Here is a 25899-nt window from a genome sequence, read left to right as displayed (position 1 = left end):
CAATGTGTTTGTCCTTTTTCATTCCTTTTTTATTATTTTATTTTATTGGTTTTTTTTTATATATATATTTTCATATTTTTGTTTGTATTAATGTATTTTGATTTGTATTGTTTTTTGTTCATATTGTTTATTTTTTTTATATTTTTATGTTCATTTTTCCATATTTTTATTTTATTATATTAAATGTTTTAATTTTGTTTATTTGTTTATTTATTTATTTATTTATTTATTTTTTTTTTGTTTGTTTTTGTTTTGTCCTTATCTTGCTGCTCCAGAAGAAATGCGTATTCCTACTCTTATTACCTGTAAGTAGCATTAAATACAGAACATCTTTTACCAACAATCCTTTTTTTTTTAATTTATGCTTTCCTATTAACTTTTTCTACTAAGAACTCTTACTAATTCCTGGGAAGTATTTTAAAACCTCCTTAGTTCATTAGAAGAAAAAAGTGAGAGAATGAATTAAATCAAGTTAAACGAACACACCACTTGTTTTGAAAACAGGCTCATTGTCCGAATCCATTCAGCCGATCTCAGGGTCTGGCAGTAGCACTTGTAGCACAGATCCTTGAATCAGATTAGACCTGATTGAGCATCTCGCTCAAAAATGACCAAAGAGTTTCGATATTTTTCCTATTTAAAACTTGACTCTTCTGTAGTTACTTTGTGTGCTAAGACTGATGGAAAATGAAAAGTTGTGATTTTCTAGGCTGATATATCTAGGAACTATACTGTCATTCGGCGTAATAATCAAGGAACTTTGCTGCCGTACCATGGGTGCAACAGGCGCAATGAAATTACGCAGCGCCTAAAAGTGACCGGCACTGTGTAATATCATTATCATTAATAATCAAGGAACAATAAAGTTCTAATAATTTTTCGTCCATCTTTGTACACAGTGTAACTACAGAAGAGTCAAGTTTTAAATTGGAAAAATATCGAAACTCTTTGGTCATTTTTGAGCGAGATGCTCAGTCAGGTCTAATCTGATTCAAGGATCTATGCTAAAAGTGCTACTGCCAGACCCGGAGATCGGCTGAATGGATTCGAAAACGGTAAAACGCAACTGTTTAACTCTAGGGGAGTTGGAAAATGAGCCTATTTTCAAAAAAGTGGAGTGGTCCTTTAAGTTAATCTAAGTACCAAAAGTCTCCTAACTTTGCCATGGCGAACAAAGCTTTTCAAAATGAAAAAAAGTTCAATTTGGAGTAAACTGCATAGTCTGTTTTACTTCATCACACTTTACTCCAAAGTTTTAACATGATAGTACTTCCATTTTCTAGCAAACACAGTGGGTTTCGACCACAAACTATCTAATGCATTATATACCTACAGCTTTTCAGATTGCATTGAAACATTTGCAGGCCCACTTTTATAAATTGCCCTCATGTGCACGTAAATTGGTATAGCTCCACTGTTATCTTATCGACCATTGCTAGTTCAGCTCAAATCCCTGTGGTTTCCGGACTCCACCTCTACTTTTTTATTACTTTTCCGTTACGCTTAAACTATTCACTATTACCTCGACTGTTATGCCTGCCTCAGCATTTTACTGCGCGGGATTGTTTCATTTGCGCTGTGTGCAACAGAGCCTAGCTGCAGGATGTTTACCTCACGCATTAAAGGATTTAAAAGCTCAGATTCACAGTCGGTCTACTATGTGCATTCTCACCGCTCTCTCTCCACTCCTGAAATATAGATGAAAGTAGGAACACAGCCAGGGGGGGCTCTTTCAAAAGGATATCATCTGAGAGGGCATAGACAGACAGCTACAGGCTAAAGCTAACCGTGACGCCAATATATTCCCCAAACCCAGAGTCGTTCTAATATTCAGTGGGGTTATGTTATGGACGTTTTCAGCATGCATGTTCAGATTTAGTAATGCAATCAATGCACATCTTCTCTTGTCCTTGCCCAGTCACAAACTGAGTTTATCGTTTGGAAAGAAATTTTGGCTTTTTGGCTTAGCCAAAATACCAATTTGTAATCTTATTCTCAAGGCCTAAAATTAACACTCACCAAGCACCAAATGCAAGTGAAAAACAGGACTGACCACTATATGAAACAGCATTACTCACTTTTTAAAATTATTTCTAATAATGCCTGAAAGTGCAATATGGTTTAGTATGATTATTAAATTGCAGTGACTGTGTTGTAATTATATAAATATATAAACTGATGTGCTGTGTAGTGATTGTTTTACATGAGCGGCTCATGATAAGAGTGTTTTCAGTGTCTCAGAGTAATTCACAGAAAATGCTGCTCCAAGCACTGATTTGAAAATGCTCCAGACATCCTCCCAAACTTGTAATGAAAGTGCTGTCAACAAAGAATTTTTAAAAGAGAAGTTTCTCTGTTTTTTTTTTTTTTTGCCAAAATAAAAGCTTTATGATTTAACTTTTGAAAGCAAAAGTAAAAAAACAAACTGTAAATATCAGTGAAAAAATTAAATTAAATTAAATTAAAAATAGAAAGTGCTGTCAAATGATTAATCGCGATTAATCGCATCCAAAACAAAAGTTTTTGTTTACATAATATATGTGTATATACTGTGTATATTTATTATGTATGATAAATACACACACATGCATGTATATATTTAAGAAAAATGTTCTGTTTTTATATATTAAAAATATTTATATATAATGTCAATTATATTACAAATATATACATGTAAATACATGTAGATATTTTCAAAAAATATACTGTATGTGTGTGTATTTATATATACATGATAAATATACACAGTATACACACATATTATGTAAACAAAAGCTTTTTTTTCACGATTAATCTTTTGACAGCACTAAAAACAAAAAAAAATGATTTAGTTAAAATAAAATTGTATAATATTTATTGCAATTTCAATGTGTTTTCCCAGTTTGTTCTGCCTGTTACAGACCTTTAAGTATGTAGTAAGACATTACGGTCACAGTTTATTTTAAAGACCAGTTCTCACTATTAACAAACTATTAACTATGACTTTTGCCTCAGTAAACTACTAATTTGCTGTTTATTAGTAGTTAGTGAGGTAGTTGTTAAGTTTAGGTATTGGCTAGGATTAGGGATGCAGAATATGGTCATGCAGAATTTGTGCCTTTTAAGTACTAATAAATAGCCAATATGTTATGAATAGGCATGCTAATAAGCAACTAGTTAATAGTGAAAATTGTTCCCTATACTAAAGTGTCACCTAAAGTTACAGAAGTTCTTTTAAAATCATTACCACAGTCCACTTTTAGCATATTGTTTTCAATGTACTATGATTTTAGGATGATGTAACTGTGTGTGCATGCATTTACACATTTAGCAGATGCTTGTATCAAAAGTGACTTAAGTGTATTCAAAGACATCAATGAGGTTTTAACACCATGTTCCCTGGGAATCAAACCCACGACTTTGTCCTTGCTAATGCCATGCCCTACCAGTTAACCTTATGCATGCAAGCAACTGAATAATAGTGGTTAGTGTAAAGGTTATTTCGAGATCTTCTGCATGCTTACTAATACTGCTTTGACGTGCACTTTCTGGCCAGCTGCCTTGTCTTTGCATGTTCTGATGTCACGAGTGCATATGTCTTTATTTCCTCCATTCTAGTTTGAGCTCATCCAAGTGTGATACCCTTATTAATGAACATTTGGTGAATTTTATGCATGAATGAAGAGCAAAATCAAGCCAGATTTTACAGCTCGCTCCTCATTGTTCCCCCCTCTCTTTATCTCTTTTGCAAAAAGCCATTAACAAAAGTTGGTGCTATAAATACTGTTTATGGTGCTCTAACTATATTATAGCCTTCACTTTTAATGAAGTGCTGTGCTGACATTCATTAAATAAGGATTATCTATAGTTTATGCCACTTACAATATGTCCAAAATTTGGCACTTGAAACATGCCCCATTACCGCAGCAATCAATGGGTTTTATTATCTGATGGCTGTTGTAGTATAAAATACTTTGACCTTCAGCATACATGTTAGGATGAGCTGATGGCTCACTCTTAAAAAAGGCTCCAAAGAGGTGTTTTTGCAGTGATGCCACAGAAGAACCATTTTTTGGTTCCCCAAAGACCCTTTCAGTGAACAGTTCTTAAATGAACCATTTTGAGGAGCATTTTAAAAACCTTTTTTCCACTATAAAGAACCTTCTCTGCATTTGAAAGTTTCCATGGATGTTCAAGGTTCTTCATGGAACCATTGATGCCAATAAAGAACCTTTTTTTAAAGAGGTTATACTGTCCAGGTAGGGAGCACACTAGGTTTTGGAATAGAGTTTGTGCATTGCAGTTTCTAGCACGAAATCTCTGCACTTTATAGTCATCGCATTCATACTTGGCTGCTTAATTGGAAAGTCTTGACCCTCTCTTATTGCTTCTTGGTGTTAAGACCTCCTTCGGAACACTTTTCCTCCTCTTTTGATCCTCAGTCACCAAAAACCAATGTTACTGAATTTATTTTCCAACCTAGGTAAAACGGCCCCAATTTTAAAGGTTGGCCTGGTTTTTGTGGAAGTTGAAACTTTATTTGATTTTTTTAAATTCCCAGCAGAGAAAATAACAAAACAAAGAGTTATTATCAGCTCGGCCCCGTAAGAGAAGGGAGCACATATTGAGGTCAAATGGTGTTCTGTGGGACCTGGAGAATCAGAGTCGTTTTTATTGGATGACTCCAATCCATTGCTGACAGTAATATCTTCCTTGAAGTTCTGTGCGCTAAAGCGTGGGGAGACCTCAGCTTATGAACGAATCAACAACTCAAAGACCAGCAGAAGTGAAGTCTGCTGCCTTTATAAAGACCGCCATAGATTATTTTTATTTTATTATTTTTTGAGGGCATTTTTATGGATAATAAGACAGGTGAAGAGGTGGGATGAGATCAGGAAATGCTGCAAGCCCCATTTGAACAGCACAGCTCAGTGTGTCAAAGTACTAACTGCCAGGTCATTTATTCAGCGTGTCACTGTTTTAATCAAGATAAAATACTTTAATAGTGCAATACAGTTTGTAGTCAATGAAACATTGCAGCTGTCTTCCATATGTGCAACAGTTCTGTACTGGCCCTTTAAGAGAAAGCATTGCACCATGTTCATATATTATTAATGTTTAGTACTTTAATATATTTGTTTGCAGGTGAATGTGTTTATGTACAAGCTAGACTTGTAGTGTTCAATTGGCTTTGTTCTGCATGGCAAGGTTTTGAGTTTCTCTCTTGATTTGAATAGGTTTGTGATTTTTGTTCTCTCTCTTTCTCACTCACTGGCATATATCACTGCAGAATATATGTTTTAGATTACATTACAGGAATCTTACAGTCAATGCTATTTCAATAAACAAATACCATTCTCACTTTTTGTCCTCTGTGTGTCCAGTGTCTGCTTTTGTGTTTTAGCCTTGAATGTCAGTTTTACAGCAGTGCTTTGGTTTAGTGCTGTTACTGTTATACTCTTATACTATACATATACGTCTAATCTAAAACTGGCAAGTCTAGCAGTAATTGTTAATAACTGATAATTACTTTCACACATTTAAACATGTTTGGACAACAGTTTGCACTAGCCAAAAGCATTGCAGTGACACTGAAGTGTCTTATTTTGATCATGTGTATAAACTTGTCTTGTTGTGGATGGGTTTGAAGGAAACTAGCTAAAAAACAGAAGGAGACTGCCAGCAGCAGCACGCAGAGAGAGATGGGACCCGTAGGCACGGCGGATAAAAGCACAGGAAAAGTCAGCACGTTACACAAGGACGATCCGTTCTCCACCAGCAACCAGGACCTCAACGGATTCTGTGAGTTCAGCAAATATTGTGCTGTGACATTATTGTGCTGCTCTGTTTTTCGTATGATCTTTGTTTGTTTCAAATGTATCTGTGCTCTGATAACAGTATGGGTTAGAGAAGGGCTTTTGCATTAACTAATAAACAAATGAAGAAAGAAATGAATAATGAACAAATGAAAGAATGAATCAAGACACAAATGAACAAATGAAAGAATGAATCAATGCATGAATTCCCAAATGAGTAAAAAACGTAAACAAATATAGGGGCCTATGATTTCCTCAGTGTGGAAAACATGGACTGAATTGTGGAATCCAGTCATAAAAACAGGATTCACTGTATAACGCGGAATGTCATGGAATTCTGGATGAATAAATCAAAAGTAGTCAGTACAATTAAATCAAACACGATATGGACTAGTGTCTGTAAATATTAAGCTGCAAAAATACTATTTAAATATGAATCCTGCATGTTCTGTGTGGTTCTGTGTGAATGAATGGCGCAGGCGTGCAGTTTTTTTTTTTTACTACACACGTGATGCTTGCGCTGTTTTTAGCCTCTGCCACCTCAATATATATGAATACATGATATATATATATATATATATTTTCTTTTTTCTTGTAAAATCAATTAATTACAAATGCTTTTGATTAGAAAATCTAACCATTAAAACTATTGTAATTCAGAATTAATGGAAAACACAATTTGGTAAAAAAAAGTTTATTAAAAATTAAACTTAGGGCTTGAAAAACGTAAAATAGGGCTTTAAAAAGTTTTTTTTTTTTTTTTTTTGTTAAACGTTTAATAAATTGCTGTTAAATTGCTGTTACTTTTATTTTTGAAGGTCTCAGCTTTCAAATTCTGTCAGTTTATTTATGAAATTCAAATAATGAAGGTTCTCTCCCGATAACAAACTCCAAAAAAAAAATATATATATATATATTTATATATATATATATATTATTATAATCAGTTAATTAGAGATGGTTTTGATTATTACAACTTAAAACCATTAAAGTGAAAACCATTAAAATGGAATTCCGAAAAAAAAAAAGACTTCTTAGGGCTTTAAAAAATTATTTTTTTAAAACTTAATAAATTGCTGTTAAATTATGTAAGTTTCATGATTTCAGTTAATTAGACATGCTTTTTGTTTGATATTTCTTTATGTAATTATTACAACAGAGTCTAGAAAAATTAAAATGGAATCCAGAAAAATTCATATGAAAAAAACAGAATTTGGGAAAAAATAAAACATAGGGCCCTACAAATATCACACATAAAGAATGAATGAACTGAATGCTTAGGTAAATGCTTAGAAATAAAAAAAGAACAAACAAACAAATGTTCAAATGATTAATAAGTGAACACATTTTTTAAAGAATAAGCAAATGCATGAATAAATGAGTGAAATATTGAACATGTAAATAAATATTGATTGAATGAATGAACAAATGAATACATGGATGAATAACAGATACTTAAAAATGTACTTATTCAAGTTTAGGGATCAATTAGCAATGCATTGAAATTTCTGTAACTGTTGAGCTGGAATGCAAAACGGCAGTGTTTGGCATAAATGCATAAACTCCACTGAACATTATTTGCGTCACGCCTCCCATACAATAATCGCAATAAGCTTCGTTAGTTTTATTAAGATCTCAGCTTTCGAATTCTGTCAGTTTAACCATGAAATTCAAATAATAAGGTGTGTTGATTTCCTTAAATGCGGCATGACAGATCGCTGTAGGCGTATTCATTCAAGTGGCACATGAAGCGATCATCTTTTCCTCATTACTACTAATTATAGCTCGAAATGAACATGAATGGGCATCAGAAGATATGTTGAAAGATACAGCAATAGTCAAGACGTTTTCTCAAAAGTTCTCTTTAGAGAACTTCTTGCTCTTTTTGGCCAGTCTCAAAAGTCAAAGTCCAAAGGTCATATAATGGCCACGTTCACCAAATACCACAATCTCCTGGAGTGGCCGCAGTGTGTGTGAGCCAATCTCTGGACTCATTACTGCAATCACACAAACCTCCTGCACGTCCCACCATCACGCTGATGAGCTCGGCGAGCCCTAAAAGGGGTCAAAAGCGGTCAACGATCTGTCATTTTAACTCAACTCACCATTCTCCTTGATTGTCTTTACTAAGCGTCCATCAGAAAACCAAACGACGGGACGCCACCGCCTCACACCTGTCTTTCACAGATCTGAACGTCAGCCACCGCCGAGAGCTATTTTGTAACTAAACGGCACGGACCGAAGCGTTCTACATATCAAGAGACTTCGGTATTGACGTGCTGCTTTAAGAGGCGCTGGAGAAGAATAGCAAGTGGCATTTGGACTAGGCGTTTTTTTCTTTCTCTTGCTTTCATTCTCGGTTTTAAGTGGGCTCTGGCATGCTGTGAAGGGGCTGTAATTAGGATGGGTCTTTCTGAGTCGCTTTCTGCACAAAATGTCACTGTGGCCTTTGTATACAGAATAATTTGAATGGAGCTGGAAGAAGAGGAGGCAACGGCGAGTAAAAGCAAGATGCATAGAGAGAGAGAATGTCATTATGCATAATGATCGCATTTATTTCCTTTAAAATCATCACTGATTGGCAATGTGTTCTGCATGTTTAGTGTTTCTCAGTTCTTTTGAATGTCATTGGTCAGTGGATGTGCAAATGCAGTTTATTTGTATGTTTATTTCGGATCATTGCAGCCACAGAGTAATTGGAGGCTGTTATTGTATCTGTTGTTTATCTAATGGTCTGAGAGTCACTATTACCGAACAAGTACAGGCTCTTTATTATAGACATGAATCTCAGCTGGGCTGTTGGAACAAAAACAATCTAGAACTCAGCCCAACTCATAATTGCTGTTTGTGAGCAGCTCTTTAAAAAAAATAGTGTCAAATGCCCAGTGATACACTATCAGAGACCGTACACTTTCAACTAAAACTGTAAAGCTGCAGCAGATAAATCATGCATAATAATGATTTTTTTTCTGACTGTATTTTTTAAGCTGCAAAATCATTTTCTTAATCACGATTTTTGTGTTAAAATATAATATAACAATCTTAAAATGAAAGAATATTAAAATAATATAAAGTTCTTAAAACAAGATTTACTCATAATTCATACTAAACATATTAAAACTTGTCTTCAGAGGATGCATCTTGAAGATTTTCTGTTATATGCATTTATTAGATAAAACTATACAAAAATATTGTATTTGCATTATTTATTTGTCTAATATTTATTTTTTATATTGACATATTTGATAATGGAACATTAATTAATATATTTCATTGTAATTTCTATTTCTCATGAAGTGGACAAAAGTTATTAAATATCGAACAATAATTAATGTACTTATTTTGGGACAAAATTTGTAAAAAAAAAAAAAAAAAAGGGTATTTATTTGGCTTGTCAAACATGGACATAAAAAACATGAAAAGCACAGTATATGCTGGCTTTACTGTTATTTTTTATTTATTTTTTTTTTCCAATTAATTTTTCTGTCAGTTTTATATTTTTATTATGTGCACAAAAAGTCCAAGGCAGAATGTACTATTTTATTTTCTCACATTTTTGAGATTCTAGGAGGAAAGTCTTAATAATAATGTTAATAATAAAATATTAATACGTTTTAATCAAATCAGTTTATTAGAGATGCTTTTGATTATTAAAATTTAATGAAATCTTTAAAAGGGAATCCAGAAAATTAATGGAAAACACAAATAAATAAATAAATAAATATTTCCTAAGGCCTTAAAATGCAATTTTTGTTAAATTTTTAATAAATTGCTTCTAAATTGTGTAAGTTTAATGATTTCAGTGAATTAGTCATGCTTTTTCATTGATATTTTTTAATTTAACCATTAAAACAGAGTCTAGAAAACTAAAACGGAATCCAGAAAAATGTACATGGAAAAAACAGAATTTGGAAAAAAATTAAATGGAATTTGGAAATAAAAAATTAAACATATATCATAGGGCCCTACAAATATCACACATAATGATTGCATGAATGCACAAATTAACTAATGAATTGTTTCAATTATTATTTTTGTTCCAATTAATTTTCTGTCAGCTTTATATTTTTATTATGTCCACCTAAAATCCCAGGCAGAATCTGTTTTATTTTTTCACATTTTTTCACACTGATTCTAGGAGGAAAATCTTCCTAGTGTAGTATGTGTTGAACTTTGTGAATGACAGGCCTTCCAATTTGTAAAGCCTTTTCTGTGGGCACCAAATTCTTGCAGGCTCATATTGTAATTGTCATTTTTCTCATTTTATATCAGACCTTCCCCTCAGTGGCTCCACAGTTACAATCACACCTTATTATTATAATTTTTTTTTTTTATCAGGGCTTTTTGAAGACGATTCGGCGTAAGATGTGTGAGATAGAGATCATAGCGATCCCAGCCTACACACTCAGCATTTTAGCTGTATTACCATTTAAATGAACACAGAGACACCTGCCTCTAACCTTCCACGCTTCTCTCATTCAGACGCTCTCCATCTCACCCCGCTGGCCCGTGAGCTTTTGCTGCCAAAGCACTTTCTGTAGAGATCCTTATGCGAGCGAATGCGTGTGCGCCGACACATGTGAGACGCGGGGATTTGTGTAAAGGGAGATCTGGAATGATAGGTGATTAAAATGGAAAGTAAAAAGGATATGGGCTCCAGCCGAGAAGAGTAAAAGAAGGTTACTGGCGTGTGTGAAGCTCTAGAAGCGTGTTTTTGTGATTGTAGTGGGAGTCTACACTGTAAAAAAAAAAAAAGGTTTAAATAAAACAAATATTATTGGAATGTGCTTAACTATTTAAGTTTTTCTGCCTCAGAATTTCATGTTTACATCATGTTACTTGCTGTTCATTTGCAATTATTTGTATTTATTAGTCTTTGTATTACTGAGTGAAATTATTTTCTACACCAGTCAATTATTTTCTACACCATTTTTATTCCAGATATTCCAGATATTATTTAAAAAACCACTTTGTATACTGAGCTTTGCATGTGGATATATTCAAAATAGTCCATGACATTTAAAGGTCTTGTTGACTACAGCAAGATGCAGTTGATTAGTGCCATATCTGTCTCTTTTACAGAAAGTGACCTAAAAATCTTGTATTCTGTTGCCACTGTGATTCTGTCACAATGTGACACTGCTATTAATCTGGACATGATATGATGTTTTATAGATATGTGCGGCGTGTGTACTGTAAGGTCACTGTCTAAGTGCTCTCCTCTCTGTCTTTTCCAGCCTCCTCTTCTCCATGCTCCTTCTCCATCCAGGGAAAAGCCCTCCAAAGTAAAACCCTCCTCAACTCCTACTACTCAGGTTTGTATCTTTCTAAGTTGACTAGGTCTATGTTGTAAAGTAGTAAAATACCTGGACTGGGAGCTAAAAGATTTGAACTGCATTTTGTATGAGCAGGCCAATCACGGAAAGCTTTTCAAAACCTGAACCTCACAAAGTCCTGCACATTTCCTACCACTTGCATGTTCATTTATAAAACATTTAGGCTAGTTTGATGATGTTTTCAGTTGCCAGTAGGAATTTAATACTCTCAGTTCTTAAAAAATAAATAAATAAAAATAGCAGCACTCGAAGCTATTGATAATCTCAGCTTTTAATACCTTTTTAAAGCAAGGCACTTTAAAACCAGGTTTCAACAGAATTACTGTATGTTATATTTGATATTGTTTTAGATAAAATCATCTGCTAATTGACTGCTGAAAGGAATAGTTCACTAAAAAATTAAAATGTATGCTATCAAGCTTCAAAAAAGACACAAAAACACCACTAAACGAAACTCAAAAACTGAATCAGTCTGTGAATGAATCATTCAGATGATCAACTGATTCAATGAAAAGATCTGACTCAAAAGAATGTTTCATTCATGAACTGGACATTGCATAAACATTGCATTGCATGTCTCATGAAGACTTATACATTTAGAATATACATTTTTATAGTGTTCTGCATACTTTCTAAAGTTTAGAATGATGTGAGTGTGATTAAATGATCGAATTTTCATTTTTTTCAGTAGTTTTGTGTGAACTATCCCTTTAACAACAGTATTATTTTATTTATAATTTTTGTAGTTTACAATAAATATTTGCCATCAAACATATATTATTATAATATTTCTTTATATATATATATATATATATATATATATATATCACAACAGCTTTTTTTCCCATAAGAATCCTCTACCGCAATAGCCGTGTGGCATTTCTGTCAGAGCGATGGGTTTCAGTTTTATTCTGTTTTTAATTGCAGTTTCTAAGGAGCCTGTCCCTGCCACAGCATCCATAGGTAAGACACTTTTCCTCCTCTGCTGATTATAAAGCACTCTGTTTAGTTCTAGACACGTGGATTACGTTAAACCATTTCTTCTGTGTCTTTTGATCTGAGTGTAGGAGGAAGCTGAACAAAATGAATATTCAGAGGCGAATCGCTATTAAGCGTGTCGTTTCATTCCAAACCTGCGTGTGTATCTGCGAAACATCTCTGAGTCATAAAGTATGGGTTTAGATGATGAAAGATCATAACATTGACCTTTGAAGTCAAAAGCAGGCGCTCGAGACTTTCGCTCCCATCCGATCAAACTAATTGCAGCTTGTAATTTTGCGGCAGCTGAATGTGGTGTAAGTCGGCGGCGTCCTCCTCACGCTGATGCGTCCGTCCCACGCTGAGCCAGATTAGAGGAATGAAAGCCCTCTGTCAGTTCAAACAAAGTCTATGTTTATATGCGATGTGTGGAAAGTGATTTGAATCAGATCGTTAGCTGTCGGAATGCTAATTTTCAGATTTGGCAGATTGGTGTGTGACACACACACACACACACTCCTACACACCCTCATCTCTTTTCAAAGGCAGACAGATTGACCATTTTACAGCCAATGGCAATAATGGCTTATAATAAAGACTTATACATCCTTCCATTCTGTCTTTATTTTGGCTGTTCATTCATTTGTTACTTATTTCTGTTATTTTGTTATTTTAATATATTGTTAGTTTGTCCATCCCTCCTTATTTTCATTTGATCTTTTGTTTGACCTTCCTTCTTTCTTTCTTTCTTTCTTCTTTCTGTCCTTCCTTCCTTCCTTCCTTCCCTCCTTCTGTTCTTTCTTCCTTCCTTCTTTACTTCTTTCCTTACTTCCATTTTTGTTTGTTTGTTTCTTTCTTTCTTTGTTTCTTTTCTTCCTTTTTTTTTCTTCTTCTTCTTTCCTTCTTTTCCTTCCTTCTTCTTTTCCTTTTTCTTTTCTTCCTTTTTTCTTTCTATCCTTCCTTCCATCCTTGCTTCCTTCTTTCCTTCCTTCTATCCTTTCTTTCTTCTTTCATTCCTTTCTTCCTTCCTTCCTTATTTCCTTTCTTCCTTCCTTCTTCCTTCTTTCTTTCCTTCTGTTCTTCCTTATTTCCTTCTTTCCTTCTTTTCTTCTTTCATTCCTTCTTTCCATCCTTTCTTCCTTTTTTCTTTCTTTCCTTCCTTCCATCCTGTCTTCCTTTTTTCCTTCCATCCTTCCTTCCTTCTTTCTTTCTTTCTTTCTTTCTTTCTTTCTTTCCTTTTTCCTTCATTACTTTTTTCTTTCCTTCCTTACTTCCTTCCTTCTTTCATTCCTTCCATGCTTTTTTCCTTTTGTCTTTCTTTCCTTCCTTCCTTCGATCCTTCCTTACTTCCTTCCTTCTTTCATTCCTTCCATGCTTTCTTCTTTTTTCCTTCCTTCCTGCCTTCCTTTTTTCTTTTTTTTTCTTTCTGTTTTTCTTTTTCTTTCTTTCTTTCTTTCTTTCTTTCTTTCCTTCAATCATTTCTTCCTTCTTTCCTTTCTTTCTTCTTTCATTCCTTCCTTTCTTCCTTCCTTTGTTCTTTCTTTCTTTCTTTTTTTCTTTCTTTCTTTCTTTACTTCCTTCCTTCCTTCTGTTTCCATTTATCAGTATTCCAAATAATTATTTATCATTTCCAGTTATTCATGTTCACTGAAAGCTTTGAGAAATACTTGTAAAAAATCAAACAGTAATTGAATTTTATCAGTGTCCCAAATTTACAGCAACAACACCATCAACACAGAAATACCTATTGATTGCAAATGATTTGGACATTTATGTCGCTTATACTTGCTTTAGCAGCTATAGTAAACTACAGTACCTCAGCTCCACTGCTGACACTTTCAAGTTTTTCCTGGTCACGCAAAGCTTCATCCTTTACTCGTTCTTCAGGAGATATTGAAAGCGTTCTTTACAGACGGCTTTTGAAAAGGGATTTCTGATAGATATCTTGGTGGGCTCGGGGCTTAGAATCAGTCCAAAAGCTCATTTCAAAGGTTCACTCTAAAAGGCTCAGATGCAGGGGTCTCTAAACACGCACCCCTGATCCAGACAGCTTCTAGTAGGAGTTTGAAAACTCTCGCTCTAAGCTACACTCAGCAGCGAAGACCGCGACTCCCCCATACACATACACACTCAACGCCAATAAACCACTCAGAGCAAACGTATTTACAGAGGTTATGAAGGTGGAGAAGGCTTGCTTAGCGCGGGGAGATGGAGAAAAGAGAAAATGAGCACACAGGTGCTGTATTAAAGAACGAGAGAGAGCAAAATGGGGAAAAAAAAAACGTGAAGCACTAGGGGAGTTGAATCAGGCATTTATCAACTCAAGCAGTAAATTTGGACTGTGAGATATTTGTAAACTGGTCATGAAACATGCCTCAATCATACTTTCACATTCTTGCCAACCTGACCCAGGAAAACCAAGGGATGAACAGAAAAATATGAGTGGAAAATCTGAGATTAAGGGAGTGCAGTAGAAGGTGATGGAGGATGAGAGATGAACTGCAGTGTGAGGGAGTTAATGGAGGATTGGGATGGAGGAAGAAGGGAATGGATCAGAAGAAAAGAATACAAGTTAACATGGGGTGCTGGGATGTCAGAATAAAACTAGATAAGCTAAAGCAAATATTAAGGACTTTTAAGCCAAAGTAGTTTTGAAATTGTTGATAATTTTAGGTTTCAAGATTTGATTCTCCATAAATTGATTCTCCATGTTTTTTAAAAAGTGTCTTTTGCTCACCAAGGCTGCATTTATTTTTTAAAAAAATCAGTAAAAACATCAATATTGTTACCATTTAAAATGAATGTGTTCTATTTGAATACATTTTAAAATGTAATTTATTCTTGTAATGCAAAGCTGAATTATCAGTGTCACATGATGCTTCAGAAATCGTTCTAATATGCTGATTAGCTGCTCAAGAAACATTTCTGATTATCAGTATTGAAAACATTGTGCTGCTTAGTATTTTTGCGGAAACCAGGATCCATGCTTTTTTAAAATTCTGTAAAGAATAGAAAGTTCCAAATAAAAGCAATTATTTGCATTTTTTTTGTAAGATTCTAAAAGCCCTGAACCACAAATCAAAATATACAGATTATAATGTTGTAATCATTGTTGATGTCGATATAATGTAAATCAATGGATTTTTTCAAATTTTGATGTCAACATGAACAATGAAATCAAAATTTACTTTCTCAACACACACTCTTAGTTTTATTGCGCACAATTCATCAGTGCATGTTGTTCCACAAAAAACTGTAATTTTTATTCAAATTAAATTGCTTTGCTAACAAAATCTCTGGTGATTTTGTTGGGTAAAATCATATCTTGGCCTACTTTTTCAATATGCCAGCAGTAAAACATATTTCAAATATAATTTCATGTCGACTTTAATGTTAAATTGCTTTGAAAGTAAAAAGTTTATTAGAAAAAATAATGAGTAACAGAACCAAGATTGAAATGATCTACAAAACAAAGGTTGAATGGATATTAGAGTCGATCAAGCACTGTAATAAGGACTGATTGCGTAAAGAAGAATTGAAAAGGTGAAATCGAGTGGAAGGTAAAGATAGTGAGATGAAGAAGAGATAACAAGAAATACAGCCACCAGTACAGATAAAAGAATGAGGCATTAAATGAGGAAGAAGGCTTTTTCATTTTGTTTTACAGACCTCATTGTTCGCTCCGAGTGAGGGCGGTCATATTTCTGTTCTGGAGATGCTCCCCGCCGAAACGGTATCGCTGAGATTACGAGGTCGAGAAAGACTGGCGGCCCCTAATCATTTATAAACCTGCCTATTATGTGGGGCTTCCAGTTCATTTACAGGCTATCGATCATTTTGCGGGGCGAAAGTCCTGGTAATCGCATACAAGAACTGTGAGGAAGGACTCGACTGTTTTTAAAATCATTTCTCATGTAATCCACGCAGAGATGATGATCATCAATGCACTGATGAGGAGTCCAACTTTTGCAGCTGGGAGAGAGAGCAATGTGTTAGAAAGAGAGGATAATGGTAGAGAAAATAGGGTACGTGCAGTGTTTTAGAGCGAGATAAAGAGTGAAAGATTTAGATGTTGTAGTGGGGTGTAGATATCTGTAGGATCGATGGAAATGAAAAAACAGAATGGAGGAACAGAGATAGGAACGGAGAGAGAAAGAGAGACAAGGGTTCTGTTTCACAGAGAAATGATAGTTTTAGAGGCTGGAAATGGATAACCCGCTAAGGGACGCGTTTGATTCTGCTGGTTAGCCGAAAGACGCCTGAAGACTCCGGCTTAACTCTGATGATGGCGTTCAGTGTAATGACATTGCTCAGAGGTGGCTCTTTAGTAGCTTAGAAGACTTGGGTGTGAAAAATGGAGACAAATGCGACAGTTTTTGAATACGGTAATGGTGACAGTAAAGTAGTAGTACAGTAAGTGGTGCAAATTCACTGTCACATTGCTATAGGCTGCTGTTGGTGTTGCTGTGTGGTTACTAAGTGGTTATTTACTGTTTAAATAAGTGATCAGTCTCTATGATATGGCTTTGAGAAAAATGAACAATAATTTATTGTATTTTAGTTTTATTTATTTATTTATTTGATTGTCCTGCAAGCACAAATAATGAGCCTATTCATTTAAATAGATAGATAGATAGATAGATTGATAGATAGATAGATAGATTACATATTTTAATATAGATAATATAGATTTTGTAAATGGAAATAATTTGTTTCATTACAAATGCTTTCCTATCATTTTTGATCACTTGAATGCATCCTTGCTGAATATTAAAAAAATATTTTTCTTTCTTTATTGACCTTTGAATGGTAGTGTACATACTGTATACTTACAGATTGCTTTTTCAGATTTGAAGGACAAAAAGCAAAGCTTAATAATGCATAATTTGTGTATTGAAACAGTGGTAGTGCTAATGCCTATTATACTGTTTTGCTAATTATAATAGTGGCTTTAATTTCTTTTACCTTGACAGCAGTTTCTACATATGCACATATTTGTTCAGAGGTTTTTTATATCACATTTATTTTCTTCCATATACCCACACAAGACCCATTCACATTTGACATTTGAAAGTAATTTACAATGTCATTATTTAGTCACCTGTGCTTTATTGTGACTTGTCAAGTAATTATTGTTAATGGCAAACACGATAGTAGTTGATCGTAATGCAACTCTGCATGCTGATAATTGAGCTTTAATGTGATTTTAGCTCTAATCATCTGAATGCACATAATGCGATGGCCACAAAGAGTTCATGCTCAAATGAAAGAAGCCATTATGGGACAGAACAAGGCCAAAATGAGAAAATTACCTTTGCAAGGAGAATTGTTACGTGCTATACATCTTTCTCTTTCTCTCAATATTTGACATGAGCTATAGTATGCTTAATAATGTAGTGCAATACATGCAATGTGGAGTTGTGCTGTAGCAGGACATGCTTTGTATCTCGCAGCATTTCTCAAAATGATGTTTTTTTGTTTAATATTTTAAACACACAGCTGAGGAACCACAGGTGAAGTTTCAAAGCCACAAAGTGTCACAATACTTTTTTTGCATTCATAGTATATAGTGAATATTGATTACCCATGCAGAAAAATCAGAAACTTAAAAGATTATCTATATGTGTTACTGTTTGGTACAGAAAATACGCACTTCACCTTTAAGGAAGGACGTATCAATCTCTTGTTAAGTATTCATATTGTTTTTCCATATGGGGTTTCAGACATGTTTTTATGTTCCCCATCATCCTAAGGTGTTTGTAGGTCTGGATGTATCCCATAGGACGTCACAGTAAAATCTTCTAATGGTTCAGTATAATTTATTTATGAACTGTACTCTTTTTTTTTAACTGTCAGAATGCATTATCCTGAAGATTTAAAACTACAAAACCTAAATGTTTATCTATAATCTACATATATAACTTGTCTTCTATATGAGGTCACGTAAAATGTGCAGTTGACCTTTTGTTTCTAGAGCGGGAGTTCTTCAATATTTCTTTGGCTTGGATGTGGCAGGCGCGTCATTTTAACAACATAATACACCCACTGGGCCACCACTTTGGGATTCGCTCTATGCTGCTGAGACAAAAACACATGAATAATTAATTATGAAAAAATTGATAGCGATAGAGGGAAGGAGAAAGACAGAGGGAGGGGCAGTAAATTGAGAGACCTTAGAGCCTCCAGTGTATACTTCTCTATCGCACACTCTTTTTCTCTTTTAGTGTTTGTTATGTTGGCATAAACATAGTTTTCCATCATAAATTTGCCTAGTTCAATATAAATATCATGACATTGTGCACATAAATTGGATTTATAACATTTATTTATTTAATGTATTTTTATTTATTTATTATTACTATTATTATTATTATTATTGCAGTCCTTGCCTAACAATTAAGCTTAATATTGTGCTTTTTGTTGGCTGTTGGAGACTGTCTAGACTTTTAATCGTTACAAAGGTGTAAATATCAGTTAAAGAAATTAATAGTTCACCCAAAAATAAAAAAAATTCAGTCATCATTTACTCATACCATTACTCATAAAACCTTAATGACTTTTCTTCTGTGGAATGCAAAAGAAGATATTTTGAGGAATGTTGGTAACCAAACCCAATTTCCATTGACTTCCATTGTATTTTTATCTATACAATTAAAGTCAGTGGGAACCAATACTGTTTGCAGTTCATTCAAAATCCAAATGAGGTTTCATGTGCTGGTTGTGAACCTGTTCAGCATCATTGAGCAGTCTCAGCATCTCTCTGCTAGTTACTTTTTGTGCCCTTTAAAAAAATCCTCCTGAGGCTACAATTCTGGCACAATTGTTTTCTTCATAATACATTGTCGCCGCTAATACTTTCAACTTTTTCCTTCTGGCGCTAAAAATGCTACGGCGTTAACGCGTCATGCAAAATTACTCGTATTTTCGTCGTGTCGAAAGCGTAGATGTTTGGTGTGGATTATAAATTTTTCAGCCCCAGAATTACTTTAAGTGTATAATGAATTTTCAAGGCAATTAAGATGCAAATAGCCACATTAATAATTTGTCGAGTAATATTCCCATCCCTCTATGCATCTGAATGATGCTTTAGCCAGTTAAAGGAGGCCATATGAAAGAATTCTTTGTCATTTGCTTCCCCCATTCCTCTTGTTAATGAACTCATTAACATCAATAAACTACTTCCCAGTCTTATTCTAATAAAAGAGTATGCAAGGACGGACTGTCAGCGTCTCAGTGTATTGTCATGCATAACTGAAGTCTGCACTGAGCTGTGATTGAATGGTGCTCAGACAGCTCGCAGTAGTCGAGGTTTTAGCTGAGCTTTCAGGGGTTTGGTCTTGATTTGGAGGTATTAGTGCACAGTAAACAAAGCTGTGCTTTTTTGAGAGCAACATGATATCCTAGAATGCAAATATTTGGGTTTTCGTTGTCATTTTTAGACAATGGGGGATTGTCAGAGTGTGTAGTATGTGTGATGTGGTTGGCTAGTTCCCATAAAAAACAAATTTCATTCATGTCTGTTTGCTTTAAGCTCATCTTTATGCTAGCGCACTTTTTTGTATATCTACATATGTAAATAGGGATGTAGAGACATTTTTGTTCAATAAAAGGCTCTCAAATATACACTGCCATTCAAAAGTTTGGCATCAGTAAGATTTTTAACATTTTTAAAAAAGTCTCTTATGTCCATCAAGGCTGCATTTACTTGATCAAAAATACAGAAAAAACATAGTGGTTTTCTATTTTTTATGTATTTTAAAATACAATTTAGTGATGCGAATCTGAATTTTCATCAGCCATTACTCCAGTCTGTAGTGTCACACGATCCTTCAGAAATAATTCTAATATACTGATTTATAACTTTTATTATCAATGTCAGAAACAGTTAACCTGCTTAGTATTTTTTCAAACTTGTCATTCTTTTTTCAGGATTCTTTGATGAATAAAAAGTTAAAAAGAACAGCATTTATTCAAAATAGAAATCTTTTCAATGTAAGTCTTTGCTATCACTTTTTATCAATTTAAAACATCTTTAGTGAATAAAAGTATTAATTTCTTTCAAAAAAAGGAAAAAGAAAGAAAAAAAATTCACTGACCACAAATGGTGGCTTTTAAATGGTAGCTTAAATTGTTACAAAAGATTTCTATTTTAAATAAAAGCTGTTTTTTTTTTTTTAGCCTTTTATATATTAAAGAATCCTGAAAAAGTATCACAGGTTCCAACAAAGTATTAAGCAGCACAACTGTTTTCAACATTAATAATAAATCAGCATATTAGAATGATGACTGAAGTAATGATGCTGAAAATTCAGATTTGCATCACAGGAATGAATTACGTTTTATACTATATTCACATAGAAAACAACCAAATAATATACTTCACTGTTTTTGATCATGTAAATACATTCCAGATTGAGCACAAGACTTCTTTCAATTTAAAATCTTAATTTATATATTGGAGGACGAGAGAAGGTGATGGTCATTACATTTTTAATACATTTAAAACAGGTATTTAGACTTTATTTTATTTTATTATTATTTTAAGCAGTTTGGGTTTGTCATTTAATATTGATAATATTGGTAGCAATAGGAAAAAGTTAGAAGAATCCAATTTAATCTTTAGATGGTCTGAAATATATATGCACTGTTCATTATAGCAGTTCAACTAGCCTAGGTTGTAAATTATTGAATAAAAGCACACAGTCTTCTAGTGTTTCTGTTTTTGCCTGAGGCTTTTACATTGCTAGATTGTAATATACGTTGGAGATTGTGAATCCAACCAGTTGTAGATATGAATTATGCCTTTTCTGGGTAAACTGTAAATTAAACATGCTGCTCACTGGAAACTGTACGCTACAGAACAAAGAATTTGAACATAAAATGACCAGGACTGGAAGAGTCCATTACTTTCCATATCTTTCAAGCCATAAATATAGGAAAGTGCAGTCCAGAGTTTGCTGCATTGCTTGCCTTGTTTGGTGTCAAACCTGCAACCTTCCAGCTGGCAACTGTACATTATGATGGTTACTCAAGGATTGTGAATTGTTCCTCCACAGATGGCAGCCACAGTGAGATGTCCCAGCCCTCGATGACCATCCAGACGTACCCATATGGAGGCTGTGAGTCGGTGGAGATGTCCTACCAGGCCGGCCAGTTCCAACCGGCCATCAGAGTGGCAGACTTGCTCCAACACATCACCCAGATGAAGTGTGGGCAGGGTTATGGCTTTAAAGAGGAATACGAGGTAAGAACACTAAAGTCTTGCGCTTGAGCGACTGACTTAAATGAAAATAAAACTTTTAATATAGCAGGACAAGTTTAGTTATATAGCACATTTCATACACAATGGTGATTTAAAGTTTACATAAACATGCTGATTTACTTCGGTGAATGGACATTTTTATCTGAGACTTTGCTGAAAGTCTCTCTGCTGTAGCTCTCAATATCATTTGCTTACTTTTTAGTACACTCATTTTGTAAAAGTTTATTAGATCAAGCCTCTCTGCAGTAATCACGACAGCCGTGCAACTATGAAATTTGTTTTTGCCTCTGCATGCACAGTAAGCCCAAAAAATAATGTGAAATGAATATTAAAATATTTTTTGTAGGGGTTATTAAAATGTCAAACATGCTTTTTCACTCAACAAGGAGTTTCCTGTCTTTTTTCATATCATTTTATTTCTTCAACACATTTGAATAACTAATTAAAGTGCGTCTGTGCTTATTAAAAGAAGCAGGTCCGTGCATCTCGATGACATGCTGGCATTTTGTTCAGAAAAGGTCACGTGAGATATGAAGCGCTTCTTGAAAAATCTGCCCACACAGTGGTGCACAAAAGATCAGCCCCCCGTGACAATAAAACCAATTATCTTTCACTGTCTAAACCTTTATTGGTAGAAATATGCAAAGACCTTTGTGTCAATATGATGACGTCCTCTAGATTTTATAAAAGCATGCAAACCTCGGCTTTGAAGGCTAACTTATCTTTGTGGTCCCCACACACGATCCTCTCGCTTTAATAACACAAATAAAGAACACCTTTTTGCTTTTTCACGAAGGTCACCAACATAGAAATTACATCTGTTAGATTGTCTCCTTGTCATTTGAAAAGTAAGACATGTTTTTTTGTGCATGGGTTCTATTTTTTCTCTGTTTTTAAGGTACAGATTTCGCTAAACTTTTCCACGATTAAGAAAGTGCACATTGGCATCGTTTTGGCTGTTATTTTGTTGGAATAACGCTAGAGGAAAGATGCTGCCAACAACAGAGAGATATTACATGAACTTTTGATAACATCATTTATTTTTCCTCTAAATGTATTTCCTACAAATTGTGGCTTTGAAGTAGCTGCCCTGTATGAGTTCCAGCTTAACTTTGTGATTTGTTTTCATTAAAGGGATCGTTCACCCTCTAAAAATGACAATTCTGTCATCATTTACTCACCCTTATGTCGTTCCAAACTCTTTCTTTTTTTCTGTGGAACACAAATTTAACACAATTTTTTTAAAAGATTGTACTGGCTGCACTTATCCTTGCAGATCAAAATGAATGTGGATTGGAGCTTTTAAGACAAAAAAAAAAAACTTTTTAAAAGTTAGATATTGAAATACAGTATGTACTCTGCCAGCAAGAAGTTTGGAATAATTCTAACTTTTTAATGTCTTCAAATGAAGTCTCTTATGCTTACATGTAACTTATTCCTATGATGGCAAAGCTTCATAATTATTATCAGTTATTATTGGTTTATTTTTGTGAGATCAACAGACCAAAGAGATGTGAGGGTGAGTAAAATATGATGCCAATTTTGCTCTCTATTACAGAAAGTAATAGAGTTAAAATGCTGATATATCACTTGAGACTCACTAATATAAAAATTGTAATTAAACTTTTTTTGGAGTACTACTTACGCACAATCTACATTTGTAAATATTAAGCCTAAAATATGTTTTGATGTCACTATTGATGAGTACTGTACACTAAAACGTTTTTACCAGTTTCAATTTAAGTTCAGCAGCTGCCTTTAAAATTGTAAGTAAAATCAACTTAAAAGTACAAGTCATTTCAACTCATAAGTTACGTCATTTAAACTTGTTTTATTGTAGTGAGTTGAAATGACTTGTACTTTTAAGATGATTTAACTTAAAATTTTAAAGGCAGCTGCAGAACTTAAATTTTTAAGTTGAAACTGGTGAACATTTTTATAGTGTATGATCTTTAAATAATATCGGCCTTTAAGTGCAAAATATTTAAAGTGTACCTAAAGTATACTTGCAGTAGTTCCACTTTAGCACAATCAGCACTACTTCCACACAATTAAAGTGGATTAAGTACAAAATTAGTTGTTCCAATTTAGCAGACTTTAAATATACCAGTTTAGTATACTAAAAGTACAATTGCAGAGTATTTTTTATTAAGTACATAAAATGTAAATGATTTGTAATATACTTAGCATGAAATAAATGTATTTTAAATACATTTTAGCATATTTATTTTTCACTAGGGGTGTCACTTGAGAACTTGAGAAATCTGTATTTTTTGAAAATAATGATTGAATATACTTTTGATAGTTTGCATCTAGTAACTACTGTAGTATGATTACGATTATTTGTGATGCTTGCAAAGCAGTGATGACATGTTCTGAATAGTTTGGCTCGTAAACATCTTATTCAACATTCTAATACGGAATCTGGTCTGGAATCAGTTATTCTGAACAGCTCCTTGTTCATTTTTGTCAGAATACTCTTAGGTAGGAGGATGAAATAAACATTCAGCAGAGAACTTTACTTGAGTATAAGTATGAATCATATTTGGCACATTATTGTGTATTCAGACACGGTCTTGATGGATGGCTCTGGCAACAAGAGACATCAGTGAATTAGGAAGGGATGCTCTCTGCGTCCAAATTTTTAATCACCTGGATGCATCTTTAAAAGGGCAAAGATTGCACTTTGAAAGAAGAGACGCTCATTTATAAAGATTGACTCATAGTTAAGTCTGTCAAGCATCTGATTTGCTATTATCTATTCTATAGTATTCTATAGTAGCTATTTTGTACAATTTTTGTGCCAGAAATAGTATCAAGCCTGAAGGAGATCTAGATGTTCCATAGGTCTGTCCTAAGCTCTTCTTGTATTATTAACAGGATCATTTCAAGCGTTAGGATAAGTCTAGCGTAATTTCAGCTCTGGAATAAGACTAGCTGAGCTGTATAGGCTGCTCTAGGCCGTCTGAAGTGTAGAGGTAAACATGAGATAGATGTATTGCTGGCAGCTCATGCCTGTCATAGGCAGTCTGATAGCACCAGAGCCTGTGCCTCCGTGTTTAAAGGGTCATTCATCAAGGCAGACGTTTTTATAACGCCTTTTTGTTATCGCCTCTCTCTCCTAACCTGATTTGCCTCACAAGTTTGCCTGCAAATGAAGTTGGCAGCTTTTTGCATCAGCCCATCTCTATCCTTGCCGCCGAAAATAAGTCATTTTTCCTAATATGCAGTGAAGGAGGAGAAACTCAATACATTTACACTGAGTTGAATGGAGTGTTTGCTTACTGGCTTGTGACTTGGCTGATATGAGCGAGAGCACATTAGGGGCAAATACTGCGTTTCCCATAATGCACGTTTTACTGTGAATTTAGGGGTGGTTTTTACTGCAGATGAGATTTTAATGTTACTAGTACCCAATAATTTAGCTTTGCTTTTTAACCCTTTCAAATAAAGTATCAAGCTAATTAGCTAATTAAAATCCACTTGCATCTAGATACTGTGGGTGTCATGAAATGCTTCAAATCTGGACTTAATTTATCAGTAGACAATCTGATTTAGTTTCATTTAATAATGAAATTTGATAAGTTAATATTTGAATTAAATTAAATAAATATATATATATATATATATATATATACATTTTTTTATTTAATATGCAATAAGTGGTATAATTTTCCTAATTATCTATGAATATATTAAGGGGATATGTCAATCACGTTTAACTAATAAATGTGAGGATGAGATTTATGAAATAGTACTAATAAACTGAATGTTTTAAATATACAGTAACCAGACAATTTATCATCAATAACTACAATTTGTTTAAATCTCACACATTTTAACAAATTGAATTTTGTTTGCATGTTTAAACAACGTTCATTCTTTTTAATTGTTTACAATGAATTTATTTTCACAACTCACTGATTTATGCTGGTAAGCAATGTGAAAAAAATGAAAATATGATTATTAAAATAAAGTCAAATAATTGCAAATACTTAAAGGTTTAGTTCACCCCAAAATGAAAATTCTGTCATTAATTACTCACCCTCATGTCGTTCCAAACCTGTAAGACCATCGTTCATCTTTGGAACACAAATTAAGATATTTTTGATAAAATCTGAGAGCTTCAGTTCCTGCATAGATAGCAACTCAACTACCATTTTCAAGGTCCAAAAAGGTAGCAAAGGAAATTGATGAATAGTCCTGTGAACGCATGTTGAAGACTGAAGAGAAGTGTCAGAAAATTGTTGAATAAAGTTATTTTTGTTTTCTTTGCACAAAAAGTTTCCTCATAGCTTCATAAAAAATTACCCTTGAACCACTGATGTCACATGGACTATTTTAATGATGTTCTTTTTACTACCTTTCTGGGCCTTGACCCTCATGTTTGCTTTGCTGTCTATGCAGGGTCAGAAAGCTCAGATTTCATCAAGAATATCTTAATTTGTGTTCTGAAGAATAACAAAGGTCTTACAGGTTTGGAATGACATGTGGGTGAGTAATTAATGACAGAATTTTCATTTGTGGG

The 25899-nt window shown here is 34.0% G+C and overlaps 1 protein-coding gene across 15 annotated transcripts in view; it reads left to right on the top strand.

Moving 5' to 3' along the window:
* Nucleotides 1-25899, top strand: part of ptprt (protein tyrosine phosphatase receptor type T) — a 253350-nt gene that overhangs the window by 189957 nt on the left and 37494 nt on the right. For 8 of the 15 annotated variants that reach the window (XM_051112547.1, XM_051112544.1, XM_051112542.1 and 5 more), the window contains 5 exons: nt 276-305; nt 5630-5781; nt 11033-11110; nt 12059-12094; nt 21166-21353. In XM_051112547.1, coding sequence (XP_050968504.1) covers nt 276-305; nt 5630-5781; nt 11033-11110; nt 12059-12094; nt 21166-21353 — 484 coding nt within the window. The remainder of the gene's footprint in view (nt 1-275; nt 306-5629; nt 5782-11032; nt 11111-12058; nt 12095-21165; nt 21354-25899) is intronic. The other 7 variants (XM_051112546.1, XM_051112545.1, XM_051112548.1 and 4 more) reach the window with 2 other exon arrangements.

The sequence above is a fragment of the Labeo rohita genome, chromosome 6 (assembly GCF_022985175.1).
Source record: "Labeo rohita strain BAU-BD-2019 chromosome 6, IGBB_LRoh.1.0, whole genome shotgun sequence".
NCBI classification, from domain to species: domain Eukaryota; kingdom Metazoa; phylum Chordata; class Actinopteri; order Cypriniformes; family Cyprinidae; genus Labeo; species Labeo rohita.
This window is presented reverse-complemented; position numbering and strand designations above follow the sequence as displayed.